Source organism: Ischnura elegans, chromosome 2 (assembly GCF_921293095.1).
Source record: "Ischnura elegans chromosome 2, ioIscEleg1.1, whole genome shotgun sequence".
Classification (NCBI taxonomy): domain Eukaryota; kingdom Metazoa; phylum Arthropoda; class Insecta; order Odonata; family Coenagrionidae; genus Ischnura; species Ischnura elegans.
The window spans coordinates 141,984,244-142,002,631 of record NC_060247.1 but is presented as its reverse complement, the minus strand read 5'-3'; the positions used below and the strand labels follow the sequence as shown (position 1 = coordinate 142,002,631).

General features: G+C 37.5%; 1 protein-coding gene across 1 annotated transcript; it reads left to right on the top strand.

The window, feature by feature from the left end:
• Positions 1-811: 811 nt before the first annotated feature.
• LOC124154726 (tRNA (guanine-N(7)-)-methyltransferase non-catalytic subunit wdr4) lies at positions 812-16,111 on the top strand. The gene is made up of 8 exons (XM_046528620.1): positions 812-1,024; positions 3,318-3,386; positions 3,503-3,816; positions 6,992-7,083; positions 7,179-7,352; positions 10,833-10,999; positions 11,942-12,189; positions 13,440-16,111. The coding sequence occupies exons 1-8, from the start codon at positions 951-953 to the stop codon at positions 13,574-13,576; spliced, it is 1,275 nt and encodes a 424-aa protein (XP_046384576.1). The 5' UTR covers positions 812-950; the 3' UTR covers positions 13,577-16,111.
• Positions 16,112-18,388: the final 2,277 nt, after the last annotated feature.

The following is an 18,388-nucleotide window of genomic DNA, read 5'->3' as shown; positions in this document are numbered from 1 at the left end:
TGTGGGGAAAACACGCAAAAATAGCGCGAGAAGTTTGTATTTGTAGCTGTGGAGTGCTGGCCAGAACATCCCAATCCATTTACGGGCAGTTATATGAAGATTGGTAGTGTTGGGGGCTGCTGGTGCTCTGACACATCTAAGCTTGTGCCTTATGGAAGTCTTGGGATGCGGCCCGAGCATGCACAGAGCTGCGTATCTAGTGAGTTAATGACATCGCCAAGCCACCCAGCGGCCGCATGATCTGGTGTCTACTTGGTGTTGCAGTCCTTCTTGAATTTAAAAAATCCTCAAGCACAGATGCCGCCCAAAACCTTGCAATAGAAACAAACCACATGGCCTTTCCCTTTGCACCACTTACTTTCCTGGAATACAATCCCTGCAATCTACTAAAGACCTTTTTTCCAATCTTAAAAAATAATAAGTTTACAGCGAATAGTTTAGTCAAACCCCCTACTATCACCTTAAGACGACCAGCAAACCTTCCGATTTATTCCGCTCGACAAACCCCCTACTAAGGTTAACCAAGTACTACTCCCAACCTTCGCCCTGCGGTTGTCCCAGATTTAGATTGACCTGCCCAATTTTCACCCCTCCTTCTATCCCTAGTCATCTCGTCTATTGTCTACATTCCCCCTCCCCTGTGGCCCCTAATTAAAACAAGAAATCTATTGCTAAAACATAGCTACAACTTACTTGATGCCAGTAACACTTTTTAAAAAATGCGGGAATGCCAGAAAGGGGTGGATGGGATTGGTATAGGTGGCCATGGATTGGTTGTTGACGAGTTGCTGCCATCTAGTGCATTTGAATTTAACTCGCATTTCGACATTTAAAAATTGGCTCGTCTCCGAGGAGGAGATTGATGCGTGCACGGTACAAATTAACTTATGTTGTGATTCCTCGTTTGATTTGTTTGGGAGTGATTACCCGGTTGAAGACTGTCAAATTAAATGGCGTTGTTGTTGAGAAATGGAAATGCAGTATTGTTGACCAGTGGATATCTGGCAAGCGTCTTCGAAATAGGGTATGTGGAATCTTTTTCGTCTTCATATAATGTGGTTTGTTGCACGAATATATTGATACTACGTATTCATTAAAATTAACTCCAATTATGTCTTCCAGAAAAGTTTCGCTTTGTTAATTTTCCTGTAGTTTGTTATCTTTCTGGATAGGTCGCGCCGCTTACAGCTGTTTTCTGGGCATAACCACCCCCGTTTCTGTAATGTTTATTGAATTGATTGAGATGATATCAGATTTTCATGAAAATGTATGCGAAAGCTTCTTTATTTTGTATTTCTGCCAACAATCCTAGGATTGGTGTGCAGCGCTCCATTCTGCTCTTCTATTCGCTAGCCTTTTCATAGTGATGTATTTGTTCCCTTTTACACCTTTTGTAACCTGTTTTATGTAAATAATTTGCCTTCTTCCCCTCCACCTGTCCTTCTACGATTGTTTTCATCAAGCTTTCTTGTCTCATAGCGTGACCAACTAAGTTATCCCATCTTCTCATTAAGGTTTTTAGAAGACTTATTTATATTATTTATTTCACACACCACCGAAAACAGCACTGTTCGGCCTTTACATCGGGGTTGATAACATTTAATGAACACAAACATTCATGCCCTGGGAAAGGGTAACTTACCCAGGCGGGACTCGAACCTGCGACCTTCGGTTTGGCAGGCGAGGACTTTACCCCGCCGCCACCGAGGCCTTCTCTTTTCTTCCACCGAGGCCTTCTATTTTCTTCCACTCTTCTTAGGACTTACTCTTTACTTGGTCATTCCAGTTTATCATCTTCATCATTCTTCGATAGCACCACACTTCGAATGCTTCCACTCTTGACTTCTCTCCTGCTGCCGACGTCCAAGCCTCACTTCCATAGAGAAACATGCTCCATATGTAGCATCCGATGAATTGTTTCAGCTGTAAGAAGATTCTTCTTTTGTAGAAAGCCCTGATCGCCTGAGCTATTCAACTGAGTATTTCTTTCTTGCTTTGTCTACTGTTGGTTATTAGGATTCCTAGTTAACAAAAATCTTTCGCCTCTTTTTTCATTTGTTTTCCTTGTTTAGTGTTTTTCCTAGCTTCCTGTCTTTTGTGCATACAAACACTGTAGTCTTCTTTATTGGTGATTTTCAGCTGATATCTTGCCATTGGCATTTCCATATTTGTCAAAGTCTTCTTCAAATCATTCTCTGTCTAGGCTATGATCGCTATGTCATCAGCAAATCACATCATTGTTTTATATTGACATAATAACGGCAAATTCCAGACTAAAGTTGTTATTCCCATGAAATTTTCTGTGAAAAGAAGTTCTCGTTCTGAGATGATGAACGGGCCAGAAAATCTTAGCCAGTGGTGTCGATATCAAAGAGAAAATAAAATGCCCTATTAGTGTCTTGAGTCCATAAGTTGGATTGTGTATCTAGAACCGGTTTCATTTTCATGCCAAAGAATATCCTTCTGCTGGGGAATCCAAAACGGTCCCTATGCCAGAGATGTCTCTAAGCAAAGGTTTTACAGTGTACGTGAGTAGTGTGAAAAGTGATTTGATATATCATGCACATTCTGGTAGTAGTAAAAATTATTTTTCTGTGATGATCCCCATTTTTTCGCCTATTAATCGAAAGTTTTATCACTTGATGTGAATTCACAAAGTCACCACAATCTTTGAATCCATGAACGAGAGTGGGTCAGCAGAGTGGGAAAGTTCAACCTTCAATGTAGGGGATACACTAGTGCATCAACCACTAGTCAAGGAAAAAACTGTGGAAGATGTTGTCTTCAACTCTGTTAAACTCTCACTCGCCCAGGTACCAAATACTCAATAACCTTGCCAGCTCTTGTATGTCATGCATTCCCTCACCCCTGTCAACTCATGGTCAGGTATAGCAAGGAGTGGACAGCTTAGCTCTTCAGTCGTGGCCTTCTCTTTGCTTGCAGCTATCCTTAGGAGATTCAATTCATCAAACCATGGCAATGATTCATTGAAACCTAAAATAAATAAATGAAGCAACATAAACTGAATATAAATCTGAACCCCTATTCACCACTGGACCCCTTTTAGTTTATTTTAGCCCTTTAGGTTATTTCTTCTCGATTCTCATTTCCCAATGTTCAGCCCATAAGGAAACAATGGCAATCCTCACTGAATCTCAACCTCCACGATCATGTGTGGGTAGTTCCATGTATACTAAAAATAATGAGTAACAGTCTCTTATTTCCATTGTCCTTGCTATTTCACTTTAAAAATCATCTATATTTCATGCATTTGTTGAAATTTTATTCCCTATTAAATTAGTGATGTATATTTTCAGCAAAGAGAACCATGTTGATTTAATAGACAGCCAGCATAATATCAATGGACAAGGGCACAATGTCCTCAGGTAAAGCATTCATTAACATGCACTATTGCTGCATTTCTAGTTTATTATTTATCCTCAAAGTAAATCATCCGTGTTGAGTGATGGCAATGCTCATATGAGGTTCCTATTTGTAACAGTGAACTTGCGCACAATGGTAAGACCAACGTGGGGCCAATGGGTGAAGAGTTGGATCACTCCCTCTCTCCAAGCAAAAGTCTCCAGAAAAATTGTGAGTCCACATGTAGCACAGCCGACCCCAGTGGAGACGTTCCGCCGCACATCATATCCATTGACATTTCACATTGTGGGCAGTATGTTGCCATGGTTTCATCAGAGAAAAACCTCCTTGTTTGGAGCGTAAACAGTTTTGAGTTGATGAATGCAAGAAATGTTGCCCGCAAGCCTAGTCGAGTTCGATTCACTCCTCTTAGCAATGAGATATTAGTAGCAGGTAGGTGTCTTATCCATAACTTTATTTTTAAGGAATCCAACGCTTACACCCATGTGCATGTACTGTCATATACTCTCCTTGTATAATATACGGCACAATGTGGTGGAATTTCTTAATATGTATCAGTTTAATGAGATATTGAAATATTTTCTCAGGATTTATGCTAACATGATGCATTTCATTGTTTCAACAACTGCCCTTGATAATAAAATTAACTGATTTGGGCATTACTTGGTGGAACGATGAAATGTTCATGGTGAAACAAAACCAAGTACTATTCCACAAACTTTTATTTTAACAGTCTACTAGTTTCGACGTTTATACCGTCAAATTATCAAGACTGTTGATAATGATGGTATAAACGTCGAAACTAGTAGACTGTTAAAATAAAAGTTTGTGGAATAGTACTGAGGTTTGTTTCACCATGAGCCCTTGATAGTATTGTTTTATCAACGAAACGCCTTGTGTTTGAATAAATCCTGTGGAAGTATTTCATAATTTCTTGTTTAACAAACATATACTTTCCACTTATCAATGAAAACAATATATTCAAGTTTTAATTTGTGGAACTTCACATAAACTTGCTCGGGTGATGAGTTTTGGAAATTTCTTGCTGGCAACACAACTACAGAAATATTGATGAAAATGTTGCCAAATTATGATAATGACTTAGGTTTATGTCCAAACCTTGGCCAGGTAATTTACTGAAGAGGAAGGTCATGTGTTATTTCATGGGAATGACTGTCACCTTTCAGAACCTGGGTTGTGCCTATTATAAAGTGTCCATCACTACGAGACAAATATTTTTCTTTGTTTTCATTGATTTGTGGCATAACTCGTGAATTTTTAAAATAACCTCTCCACAGAGGTGTTTCATTCGTGTGCCATTTTTCTTATGACGGCATGATATTCATGTGACTTTCAATAGCTGCACATATTAGTTAATCCTGGAAAGCCTCACATAGTTGTTTGTGAGTAATCGGCACAAGATTAGCAATATGTAAATGTCTAGTGCTCAAATGGCCGTGGGCTGGGCCACGTGTGTTGCCTCCTGACTGTGTAACATTTTTCTGTCAGCATCACTTACAGCTATGCAGCAAATTTTGTTTCATATTTGTCTGCTTTGACGTGTAAAGAATATTCGGCACGTTTATGGGTACCTTAGCTAGTGGCTTGCTGCTTTCTAGTGTCCTTCAGAGGGGAGGGAGTACATTTTCTTCCACTGCTAATTATAAATGTGTTCCCTAGTGACAAAAAGTTCACTAAAAAATAAACTCAGTCCAAGTTTATTTTTGTAAAAAATGTTTTACAAAATGTTGAAAACTTAAGGAAATAAAAGCAATTGAATTTGGGCCATCTGTGTGTCTCACTGCCCAATGGTATAACAAAATATAACGCCCCCATTGAAGGGTTTCTTTTACATATTTCGGTGCCTGCCTGTGTTTGGCTAAAATCTAATTCTGCTTATAGTCATGCAAGTGATCTGCTGCCATTTGATTGAAGGGGCATTGGTTCTGGTTCAAAATCTAGTCATCTGCATAATTTAGACTGTTGATTTGAAAAAGAGTGATTTTATTTCTTGCTAGTCCTGAATTTTTCAAACCAAAGCAGTTATTTTTGTCACATTGATTAAATCACACGTTGTGCAATAGGGTGGTTTCCTATTTTTTTTATTGTCTAAATCAAAAGATTATCACTCCTGGAGTACGCATTTCACGGAGAGTAGGAGAAAAGAGAAGCCTCCTAGAAACATTAAGCAGAAGAAGGGACAACTTAGTTGGCCACATTTTGAGGCACGATGGTCTGATGAAGACAATCGTTGAAGGACAAGTGGAAGGGAAAAAGGGCAAGGGACGGCCCCGAATGAGTTATATCGGACAGGTTATAAAGGATGTAAAAGAGAATAAATATGTAGCTATGAAGAGATTAGCGGATAGGAGAGAGAAATGGAGAGCTGCGTCAAACCAATCTTAGGATTGTTGACCAATGATGATGATGATGATCTATTTTTCGGGGTTAAATGAAAAGTGAAAATTTTCAAGTGCGCATAACGCGACGGCTAAGTATGAATGCTGGGAAACTCCTGTGTGACATATTTCTGGTTCCAGCTGTCGCTGTGTGAAATGACCTTGGGGTGAGGCTTTGAGTGCCGCTACGATGCAGGCTGCTAGCAGGAAGCGCTTGGGTTAAACGAGGATTATTATTACCCTATCAAACGAAGAAAACTTTCCGACCATAGGCAATTTCATTAGGTGATTATTAGGAGATGTTTCCCTCAGCCTTGTGCCTCATGCATGCGTTGGTAATCTCGGACAATGTAAAACTCCTATCTACTCGTGTAGAATCTAGGTCCCTGTGACGTCACGTGGACTGGCATCGCATGGGCGCTAATCTGGCCTTTTTCAAATGAGGTGAAAATTGACCATTAACATTCGTCTAAACTGGGGTTTCCAAAACCAAATAATTTGTATATTATGAATGCAGTAATGGTGGGTAACGAGTCGCAATCAACGCCTTTCGTTTCCTTTGATGAAGGAAACTACCCTATTGATCATAGGAAGATTTTGGTGGAACATGAGTACTCTTAAGAAATATGTAATGTGAAGAACAGAATCAATTCAACAATTGCACCTTTTATAGCAAAAATTATCAGCAATTTTAAAAAGCTAATTACTAAGTCCAACCTAGCATTTATAAGGGCCTTCATTGATCAGGATAAAAAAGAATTACTATCCGTTTGGCAAAATATCTCTCTTATTTTACCATCTGTAATCTCTCTTGACTCAGAAAAGTAATGAAGTCCGAGATGATGTCGCTCTGAAATACATATGTATATCCGTTCTTAATAGCTCAAGCAATCTAAGGCGTGGGCAAAGGGGGAGGCTAATTACGTTGTTTCATCCCCAGGCTACCACACATTGCCAGGGTTTTTGATTGGGACTGTTCAAAGGCTTTCTCCAGAAATGATTAGCCTTCTTTCGTTCTTCCAACGCTGTTCCATGTAGGTGACTCCACTTCCTGTGTATCACCATAGCAAATAAAGAATAGTTAATACATTAATATTAGACCAGGAAAGTGTTTTTTTTTTGCCAATTTTGTATGTTTTCAGTTACAAGAAAACACAATTATTTTACTACTGTATGTCAATCCTTACTCTTTCTGCTTTTAATTTCAGATAAGTCTGGTAGTTTATACTCATTTCCTCTTCTTGATGATGGTACTGATGGAAAGCTCATCCTTGCTCACCTGTCAATGTTGTTAGATGTTGTAAGTTACTTACCATTTATTGATATGTAAAATATTCCATTTCTAACTATTAATGAAGTATGATATTATTCGTGTTATCTTTCAATGTCTTCTAGGTGGTCACACCTGATGAGAAATTTGTCATTACCTGTGATCGAGATGAAAAAATAAGGGTTTCTTACTGGACAGCTCCTTACAACATTCAGTCATTCTGTCAAGGACATCGGGAATTCGTCTCTGTGATTTCCTTGCTACCATCCAACCCGTCTATTCTGGTCTCAGGCTCAGGGGTAATGTCATTTAATTTAACATTTAATGAGATGTGCAATGGGCGCTATTGACTATTCATTCACTATAAATCACTCTTTCTGTGGAGCTACCTCCTCGCTCACAGCACACTGACAGAGAGCCACTGTGTGAGTCAGCAAAGTGTTTCTGGGTTGAGGGGAGTGGAAGAAGGGGAAGGTGGTGAGGGGGGGATTTCTGAACAAACATTTAAAATGCAACATTTCCTAGATCATAATTTGAAAAATTGATTTCAAATCAATCATGTATTGCTTAGTTACAATGCTTAGTGGTGATGAAAACAAACTGTTACTTACATGCAGCTAAAGAACCATGTGAGCGCGTATAATAATCATTTTTGATGTCCAACTCAGGAAATTAGGTTGAGGGCAGTGGAAAGTATGAATTTTTTTCTGAGAAATCAATTTTCGGATGCCATTTTCACAGCAATTAGGTTTAAAATAAACTTGAAAAGATAACATGAGTATGTCGTCACATTCATAAGCTTTCAAATTTGACATAAGAAGCTGAAGAAGACAAGGCTAACATTAAAATAGGGAAGCAAACACGGATAGAGTTGGATGAATTCTGTTATTCAGGAAGCAGGATCACTAATGACTAGTGATGGTAAAAATGACTCTTTTTGTGGAGCTGACTCTCTGCTCACAGCACACTTCAGACAGCCGCTCACACAGTGCGACATAACAAAGCATTTCTGGGTCATGGGGAGTGGAAGAGGGGGGATTTTTGTGCTTAGAGATGACGACAATTTAAAAAATTCTGTTCTAATAAAATATTCACAGAAACTAAATGATCATGTTTACAATTCATAATTAATTTCCTCGATTAATCTTCGTTGTTTGAGTTAGTAAAAATTTTGATTTTTGTCTCGTATTATTTTTCATAAATTTGCCATTGACGAAAACTGTTACAGGAGCATCTCCAACCCTTTTTCTTGCACGAGGTACAGAAAATTTAGGAGAGAGAATTAAAATAAGGGTTATATGAGATTCTGTAGAGTAATACCCATAAAATGAATCAGGAGAATCTTTCAAGCAACTTGAAAAGCTGAGCAGTGGGCTACCCGCGAAAAGTGCCATGTGCTCCCTTTGACCTGTCAAACATGCGATGAGCCTCACACGGAAAATGTTTGTGGAAGGAGTTGTATGCGCATGGAGTCCGACTTCTACTGCTCAATACTCCAACATGTGCAGTGTGCGCTGAGGGAGTCGTGATCGCTGGGACTCAGACTTTGCCTCGCCCAATTTCAGCGCACAGTGAGTGCGAAGGGAGTCGTGTGCACATGGGGTCCGACTTCCACTGCACACGACTCCAACGTGCTCATTGTAACGGAGGGAGTTGTGAGTGGCGGCTGTCTGGCTTCGCCTTGTACAGTTTCAGCGCACAGTTAGAGTAGAGGGAGTCGTGTGCGCATGGAGTCCGACTCCCACCGCTCACGACTCCAAAACACACAGTGTGCACGGAGGGAGCCATGAGCGCTGCAAGTCTGATTTCACCTCATTCCACAATTACAGCGCACAGTGTGAGCGGAGGGAGTGAGAGCAACTCACCAAAAAAGACTCTCTCTCTTCCCTCACAGCTCAATCGCAAGAGTCGCACATTTGAACACTCGCACAGTGCGCATCACTTTAATACATCTTTTAAACTTATTTTTGTGTAAATTATATGAATAATTATTCTGATTTCCGTGAGTGAGAAGATATCCTACCTTTGACACAATCTTAGTTTTTTTTGCATTGGTGAGTTACAATAAGTGATTCTAGTGTACTTTAGTCAATGAATCCCTCAGGCAAGGCATCTTCCCATCTTCTCTGAAACATTCAAAAATCATCCCTCTTTATAAAAATAAGGGATGCTCTAATAACTTAATTAAATATAGACCTATTGCGCTTCAAAATGCTCTGTCAAAAGTCTTTGAACAAATTTTCTGTAACCAATTAACATCATTCTTAGAAAAATTTGCCCAATTGTCTTCAAATCAGCATGGGTTTCGAAAAAACTATTCCACTTCTACTACCTTACTTCAAGCCACTGACTTCTTATTGTCTTCGCTTGACCACAAACAAAAAACAATGGAAATTTTCTATGACTTCTCCAAGGCGTTTGATTATGTTAATCACTCATGCCTTCTTAACAAAATTAATGAACTGGGCGTGAGAGGTATAGCTAACAAATGGCTTCACTCCTGCCTCACCAATCGAACACACTTTGGTTGGTTGGTTGTCCAAGGGTCCATATTGGGCCCAGTTCTTTGTTTAATATACATAAACGATTTGCCAGCATCCTTTTCCAATATTCCTTATGCTGAAGTCATAATATACACTGGTGACACAAACATCTTATTTTCTGCCCCATCACAAAATGATCTTATCATGAGTTCTAAATCTGCAAACAAAATAATCCTTCTCTGGTGCATTGATAATGAACTGAAATTAAACACTAAAAAGTCACATATCGTTCAATTTGGTTGTAAAAGTCATCTCCTGGAAAGTATTTTAATTTAAATTGATAAAAAGCCCATTGAGATGTTACTTCAACTAAATTTCTTGGTTCATATATAAGTGGCAATATGTCCCAATGGGTTCAGAATATTGAAACTTAAGCCAATAAACTTAGCTCTATTTGCCACCTTTTACGCCACCTCCGAAACTCTGTTAATGTAGATATCTCACTTACTGTATACTATGGTGCTTTTTATTCCCTGATGTCATAATGTTTTGGGACACATCACCTCATGCATCCAAAATGTTTACAATACAAAAAAGGGCAATTAGAATTATATTTTTTTTAAAGCCTGATGCTACCTCCAGCCCCATCTTTAAAACTTTGAAAAATCCTCCCATTACCATGTGTCTATTTATTATCTCTGCTAATTTTTATGCCTGAAAATCTGGACATGTTTGAAATTAACTCCAGTGTTCATAATTATGAAACCAGAAACAGGCAAAGCCTTCACTATAATACAGTGAGGACAAATAGAACTAAATTAGGTCCAAGAGAAATGGGACTCCGAACATATAATAAACTCCCACACCATTTAAAAAATCAATGTGAGTCATTGGTATCTTGTAAAAGGAAGTTGAAGGCATTCCTGCATGAAGAAAAGAATTATTATCATTCTGTTACTGAATACACTCTAGACGGACTCCACAATGTAGTGCTTCTTTTTTATTTTTGATAATGTAAGTGAAAATACATACTTGTACATAACATTTCATCTATACGTTTCTAATCTACTAATTTTTATGAATCTCCTCCCCCTTTTTTCTGACGTGTCTTATATCTTCTTGTAGATCCTTGGAAAAATTAGTTATTATTATTACCAACAAGACTCTCCAGGGTTGTGATGTGGAAGACTTCCTTTTGTTCTATGTTGTATTCACTACCTGGAGGTATTTTCCAATTTTAATGCATAAGATTAATTTCAGCTCATAATTAATTAGTAGGACATATTTTGTTTTCAGGATGGCACTGTTCGATTTTGGGATTACTATGATGGTGTGGAGCTGGAGTCTCTTCACTGTCACACCATCTATGGGGGCGATGAATGCGAACAAAAGTCTCCCGCCGTCAAGTCTTTCTCCATGCAGTGTCTCAATGATAAGGACATGCTGTGCGTCTGTCTTTCAGAGTAAGAGTGCAGTCTTTTTTATCCAGAGAAGTGAGTGCTTAGGCACAGGAGGATAGTGAATGGGAATTTTACTGATTTCAGAACTAAGTGATATTTTCTTAACCTTAAAAGTTGTACGACAGCTAGAATATTTCATTTGTACATCTTGGTAAAGTATGTATTGCATACAATATGCATTTAGCTCTCATTTGTGCACCATATCCCTGTAATTTAGTTTGAAATGCTATCGTTTGCATTCTATATGCTGGTGGTTTTGGCTCCTCCAACTCAATAACCTATGCTGTTTTGTTGAGAATAAGACTTCTTCAAGTAAGACGCATAAATATGGAGAAAAAAGATATACGATGAATAGAAACTTTAAATTTTAAAAATAATTTTTGCCTCAAAAACTATTCTCTCGTATAAAAAAGGATTAATTATATTAATGTCACATTTCCAATAAATTGCATTTACGTCATGGTCCTACTAAGCTGTTAATACCTTATCATCAGGTGCCCAATTAAACATTAACAGCATAATAATGGAATTAACCATATTATCAGTAAAACTAATATGTATCTAAAATAGGAACAATAATTTTGATGCCGCAGCACTAAGCTTGCTCACATACATTCATCATTTACCTCTACCAGCTTTCTCTCATGCTTGTGATGAGTGCCACTGTAGTGGTGAACCAGCTTCAGCCTGCACAGCCTCATGTAACAGGGCTTAAGCTAGCCTCTCCACTGTTAGTACGCCATGGCCTTTTTGTATGCTTCATTACTTCATGTCATTAAGGGCTTGACAACAAGGGATGTTACGTATAATAACTATTGATATGCCAAAGTTCTAAGGAAATTGTCAATGGGAATTGTCTGTTGCACTCTAAGATGTGTATTCTTTACTTGCAAAAGCTAGTGCATCAGTAAATGATACTATCCTCAGAGCAATTTTGATTTTCAGATTCCCCGGAAGTCTGGTGTATGAAATAGAAATGCAGAACATGCAAATTGACATAAAGTTCATCAAGAAGATAACATATGCTGCGGAGCCGATGTGTTTGCTGCTGGACAGCTCGTCCATCGTGTGGGGAGTTATTCCAACCAATGGCAACAAGGCACTGGTGGAGTGTTTCAGCCTCAAAGTTGGTCTAAACGAGGACACGAAATTAACTGTATCGAAAATTAATGAGAGGAAAGGATTTTTACGAGGTGAGTGTATGATGCCTCTTCTTATATTGCTGACATTACAGAGGAAGGAATACATCCAGTGCACTTACTGAATGGTAAACTGAATATTGTGAAATAAATTAAGTGTAGACCTGTGTGTACACCTAATTTTTAACTCTAGTTGATTTCAGCTAAATCTCGTGAGTTTCGAGTTACAATGCTTTTGAAAAGCAAATTTCTCGGGGGAAAATCTTTTGCATTGTAAAATTCTGAACTTAGGATGCAGGCTCCAGTGTCATCCTTTTCTACTTCATTCTCCTTTGATTATTTATGAAGTAATATTTCTTCCATAGTACAACTGTTTCAGGTATTCCTTCCTTCTGTTTTCTTTGTCTTGGTTTTCAATCAGAATATTTCCATTCTTGTCCATCATTGTATTTCATGCTTTACTCTGTTCCTTGAAATGGTTCCTCATTATTCTATTGGCTTTTATACTTTTCCATGTACAACATTATTTTGCACATCTTCAAATAGGTCCGTCATCCACGCTTTTCTAGCGTCACTCACTTCATGGCAAATCTCATTCCTTGCTAAGTCTTTCCTCCTTCAGTTTCTGCATTCATGACCTTTCTCCTGTCTTCAAATAGTTCTAAGACTTCATATCTGTGAGCCATGGCTTTTCCTTGACAACTTTTCTTCTCTCCATCACTTCTCTTGCTGTCCACTTTTAATATCTGTATGTGAGGTAACTTTTAATATGAGTTCATGTGTACTAAATTGTATAATAACTTACCTGTATATATTAAAAGTATAGAAAGTATTAATGTTTTAAAAAAGAGTGTCTCAGTTTACTTACTAGAGAAGTGTTTTTATAGTATAAAAGAGTATCTTCAATGTGTAATGTAACATTTTTTTATGTGAATTTGTTAATTTTGACGTGCCCTATATACCTTGTGTTATGATTGAATCATGATATAATGTGTCCTTTGGGCAAATAAATATTATTATTATTATTATTAATACTTTTACAATGCAGCTCCAGAGAAATGTGCCCTGACTGTATGTCCCATTCAAAGAATGTCACTGCACAGCATAGACTACAAGTGAACGCAATGCCGAGTGCATGAGCGTATTTGGTGGACGTCTCACCAGTTATCCACCTGCATGTGAGCAGCTGCATTTTGCATTTCACAATGCACCATGCAGTGAGCACTCGCTAGTGTTCTTTTTGCCGTGATGCTGGTCACTCTTCCATTGGTTTTTACATTTCCCTTTTAATCTTCAATTTGCAGAGTCGCTTCGCATTCCGTCTATCATCCCACAACTATTCAAAAAAAAATATGAGACTCAAAGTGGTGAAGCAGAGACAGTGAATGGACCTCCACCGAAGAAGGCCAAGCAGTCGTACGATGATGAGGGTGCAACCTGAGCCTAAATCCAGAGTGGAAATCACTTCGCAATCTAACTTCTTGATGTGCATTGTGTTATTTTTGTATCAAAAATAAAACAAGCTGTTACTCTTATTGAATGTGAATCAATGGATAACTTATTGTTTGAGTACATATTGGCATATTCAATCTTGTCTGCAGCTCCTTGTTTAGTTGCAATGGAATGCTATATTTCAATGATTAAATGTTAACTTTTGACTTCAGAGTGACAGGAAATCTTTAATGAAAATGTTTTTGATTTTCTGCTATTTATGTTATCACTACAGATTTCAAAGCAGTTATTGTATTACATTTTATGGCAGTGGAAAGTTTTCATTTTTCTGTTGTCCAGGAAGGTGATTGGAGTATAAGTGAGACTAGATAGAACTGAATTTCTTGTATGGCGCAGCCCTAATTAATACATTTGTGATATTAAAGGTTTTTAAAAATTCAAACAATATTGAGGAAAAGAAGCATTATTTTTGTTGAGTAGGGGGGGGGGGGGGGGTAATTGTTATGCAAAATGTAAGTCAACAACACTGCTGAAGCCATGTTTATATGTTCGGCAAAAGTGATTGGACTCTAAAAGAGACTAATTTAAAGTGAAATGTTTTAAAATTCCAAATCTTTGAGGCACTTCAGGGTATTTTTATGTACGCAATATAGTTTTAATATGAATTTAGAGATGAAAATCAAACTATTTTTGTATTCAGTTTAAGCTATTCAATATTTAATGTCCATCAAAAATATTAAATTAGATATTTCTCGAAATCAATTGGATTCGACCCATTCCTTAAATTTCAACGTGCTTAATTATTATTACCATGTGCACTACAGTTAATCATTCATGGACTTTCATTCATATTGAGCTACGTCAATGAGCAGCACTTTCATTACAAATATGTAGTCTCGAAGGTGTGAATTTTAAGGGACGTCTGGTTTCTACCTTGACCTCAATGATTTTTTTTTAAAGTTTTGTGAAATGAAAGAAGTGAGTTTGAAAGTTTTATTGGGCATCACATGCAGTATTTTAAGTATTCACGCATTAGCCTTTTAGGTTCAACAAAAGAAAAAGTCCAATATCAACTACTTATCAATTCTGTAGTATTGCTTGATTTTAACTAGAAGTAACTAGAGCCTGCCTAGCTTATGAAAAAATCCCCTTCAGTACTTACTCATTGGGTCTTCAGATGATCCATTTACAGGCAAGAATCTTATTTGTATCAGCCCTAAAATTCTGGCATTGAAAGCATCACTATTGAGATATCTTTGAGTCAAGACATTTCCACTAAATTTTCATATTGAACGTGAACACAGGTGCAAGTGAATATAATTATATAAAAAAATTTGAATTTTCCATAGGAGTGGGGATTGAATTTGATTACACATGCAGCGTGTTGAAAAATTATTTTTGTTTACTTGGAAAAAACATTAGTGTGCCATATTGAAAATTCATTTTGTCATGAAGGAGTATCTTCATTTCATTCACTGAACATTGGAACATTGAAGCTGATAATAATTTTTTTACGAGAAAAGCTCAATGTGCAATATCACTCCTAAAAGATGATATTTTTGAAAAGTAGGTGGATTCTTTTATGTAACCCCCTGTAATTCACTTGCATTTTAAAGGAAGCCTAGCACAATGTTTTAGTCAGAAACACTTGGGAAGATTCAATTTGATAACTACCTATATTACTGGTTTAACCATTCCTTTAGTAAATTAGAAATTTAATGAGAATCTGAATAAGTTTTCTCAAGTCTTCAAAATTATTCTAATTAAATTACTTAATTAAAAATACACAAGTGTAAATATCCTTCAAACAAGGTGGGGACAAATTCATGGAATAAATACTGTAAGGCACCATAAGCTGGACAGGTTTGAACCACATATATGACTCATATTAGTTTGCCATTTCCTTATATTTCAGATCATAAATGTCTATGAAACTCATGAACAGTTTGGTAGCAACGGCATTGGCCAATTTGGATGTTTTTAAATACTTGATTTTTTTAGAAAGCCATAAAGAAACAAAGCTCACTCTATGGGCATGCAATTTTTCTCATGGGGCACAATATTGTTTAAATTCCTCGTTTTAATGCATGTGTAGAAAAGAGATAAATACAAATATAGAGGAATTTTATCTACAATTTACATGTTTTGTGGTTCTCTGAGTGTTTGCACAACTAGGTAACTGTTTTGGCACATTCTTGATGGCATCTTACGGCTCTTAGTAAATTTAACTTATCATCGGTACAGAAAATGCCACTTTTCATGTGATTACTCCCATCTTTTTGCCCTTAGGCATGAGATAAAAATTGTGATAACTGTCACTTAATTGAATTTTATATACTCATATCAACCAAGTGTTATCTTGTGAGTTTGGGAAATTTCCTGAATTAAAATTGGTATCAAAATTTTTATGTCATATTTGCTGTTGTTCTGCCTCCAGGAAAATTAAACTTTCCTGATATGCACATGTGAAGAAATATGTAGCAGTCAATTAACTTATATCAAGAAAATAAACCTCTGAATGACACTCCAATGGGTTTTTATCATCCAAAAAAGGCTATTCGGGCTTCCAGCCGGGTGGTCTCCCTCCATTCTGCCGACGTTTCGGAACACGAGTCGGGTTCCATCCTCAGGGCTAATGGTGAGTGGATGAAGTTTGCCAGCTTGTTTACTCTTCAGTTGGTTGTGAGGTCTAACGTGATTGGCTGGGAGGCAGCCAATCTTATTTTCTTTAGTGCCGGTTTCCATGCATTACTCAGTGAATATCCTGTGTCACGGTTGAGGGTGTTAGTTGTCAGCCGGATCTCGATGGATTCCTTTACCAGTCTTTTCCAGAAATCAGTCTCGCGGCATAGAATTTTCACGTGATCCCACTTTACCCTATGAATGGACATGTGTGCACCATGTTTCCCCCTCCCCTCCCACCATTCAACACTTCCCGATTCGGGTTTTTTCCATTTGTATGCGTGCCAAGTGAAAAGTCCACGTCTTCCCCCCTCCACCCTCCAAACAACACCTGTGTGAAGCGAATGGTGGGTGACGCAATCTTTACCCCCTCCCCCTACAAACAGAGAATGTACCTACTGTAGCGGTGCCTGAGTGTGATGTGGGGGTCGCTGGGTGACGGGCAGTTTGATTATATTGATTCTTGGTATGGAAATTGAATTGATTTTTATCATTTTAACTATACTTATCATTTAAATACTAGATAGAACTACATTATTTCTGCATTAGATTATATACTTTTAAAACATTAGCCTTGCAAAATTTCTTGCACTCAGATCTTTCCAAAAAAATGAATCCATATTTTTGCAAGTAAATTCACGCATTGTCCAACAAATTTTCTGTTTCATTATTCAGTATTTCCTAGATTTATGAAAATATGAGAGAAACAAAAATATGCTAAGGAGGTCATCACCTAATATGTGATTTTTTAAATATTTTTGTTTTGTTATAACATTAGACAACGCTTTGATTATTTCAAAAAAATATTTCATCAAGCTCTGCCACATCAACCAAAGTATGTTGAGATGTATGCACTTATCACTCATGTATATGTGAAAATTTTCAGTCAAATCAAAGTAGTGGAGCAGAATGATCTATTTACGATGAGTTTACTTTGTGGAAATTGATTGCAATGAGATAGAAACAACCATAGTAGTTTTCCACGCTTATTAGTTAGCTCAACCCATTTCAATGTCAACACATCGTTTCCAAGAGCTGTAAAGGTTGAACTGGTTTAGCTAATAAGAATGTGTGGAAAATTACTGTGGCTGTTTCTATCTTTTGTTAGTGGAACTATGAATAACCAAAAAAAAAGAGAGAAATCCCATTACTTTGTGCACAAAATATGAGGTCGTCAAGGAATGCACTGTAACAGTCACAGACGGTTGCCAGGCATATTGCTCCACACACCTCACTCAAAAACTTAGCTGTAGAATGGATAAAAAAGCTTGGGCTTTTGTTTTTTGGCTGCCAATAATGCTTCGGCCAAACCTGGATAGGATTTTCCCAATGAAGTTTAGATAGGCAATTTTTTAGAGAAAGACATTTAATAGCAAGATTTGCTTTTCTCACGTGATAGGAAATACATTTTTTCAAATGATGTTTTTCTTTCTTAGTTTTCAAATCTTTAGCAGCCTAATTTAGTAGAGAAGTCTAGTTCTCTGGCCAGCAAATGGGGAGAGTTAATCAGCAATAGCAAAACAGGCATTGATGAAGAGGACATATGTGAAGAGCTTACAATCACGTGAGAATGCAAAGAGAAGTCAAATGAAGAGTTAGAACCGGAGTGAGTGCTTGAAGGTGAGGGGACATGGGTGATTAGGACGAGAAGAGATTAGGAGGTATTTGAGGGGTGGAGGTAAATGAGGAAGGAGACATGGTTGAAGAAGAAAAAGAGGAAGTGATACATATGGTGGGTGATGAGATGAGAAATGAAGTAAGCATCGAATCCAGATGAAGTAATAACTAAGTGGGGAGGGGGGAAGCAGAAGGGACAGGCGTGGGTGTTTTGCCAAGACCTCAAATTATAAATTCATCGTCATCAATCATGAATATCTGTGAAACATTCTGATTCTTAATGAAGACATCTAACTAATAATCTATGAGAAATTTCAGTGCACAAGTAAAAAAATAATAGTTTTTTTGCTCTCCTGAAAAGTTGCTATTTTTGAGATACGATTTGTTAGAACTTAGCCATCAATATAGTGTAACTGATGCCGCTTGGCATGGTGCATGATTAGTTTTAAATGTGCGCTCAGGAGGGAAGGAGAGCTTATGTGTGAATGTGTGTGTGTGTGCA

What these genes read in the sequence shown, in the direction of transcription:
- LOC124154726 (XM_046528620.1), top strand. Translation starts at nt 951, where the DNA reads ATGGCGTTGTTGTTGAGAAATGGAAATGCAGTATTGTTGACCAGTGGA. An exon ending in CAAGGGCACAATGTCCTCAG is followed by an intron (nt 3,387 to 3,502) that starts GTAAAGCATTCA and finishes TATTTGTAACAG; the next exon opens with TGAACTTGCGCACAATGGTA. An exon ending in TTCTGGTCTCAGGCTCAGGG is followed by an intron (nt 7,353 to 10,832) that starts GTAATGTCATTT and finishes TTTTGTTTTCAG; the next exon opens with GATGGCACTGTTCGATTTTG.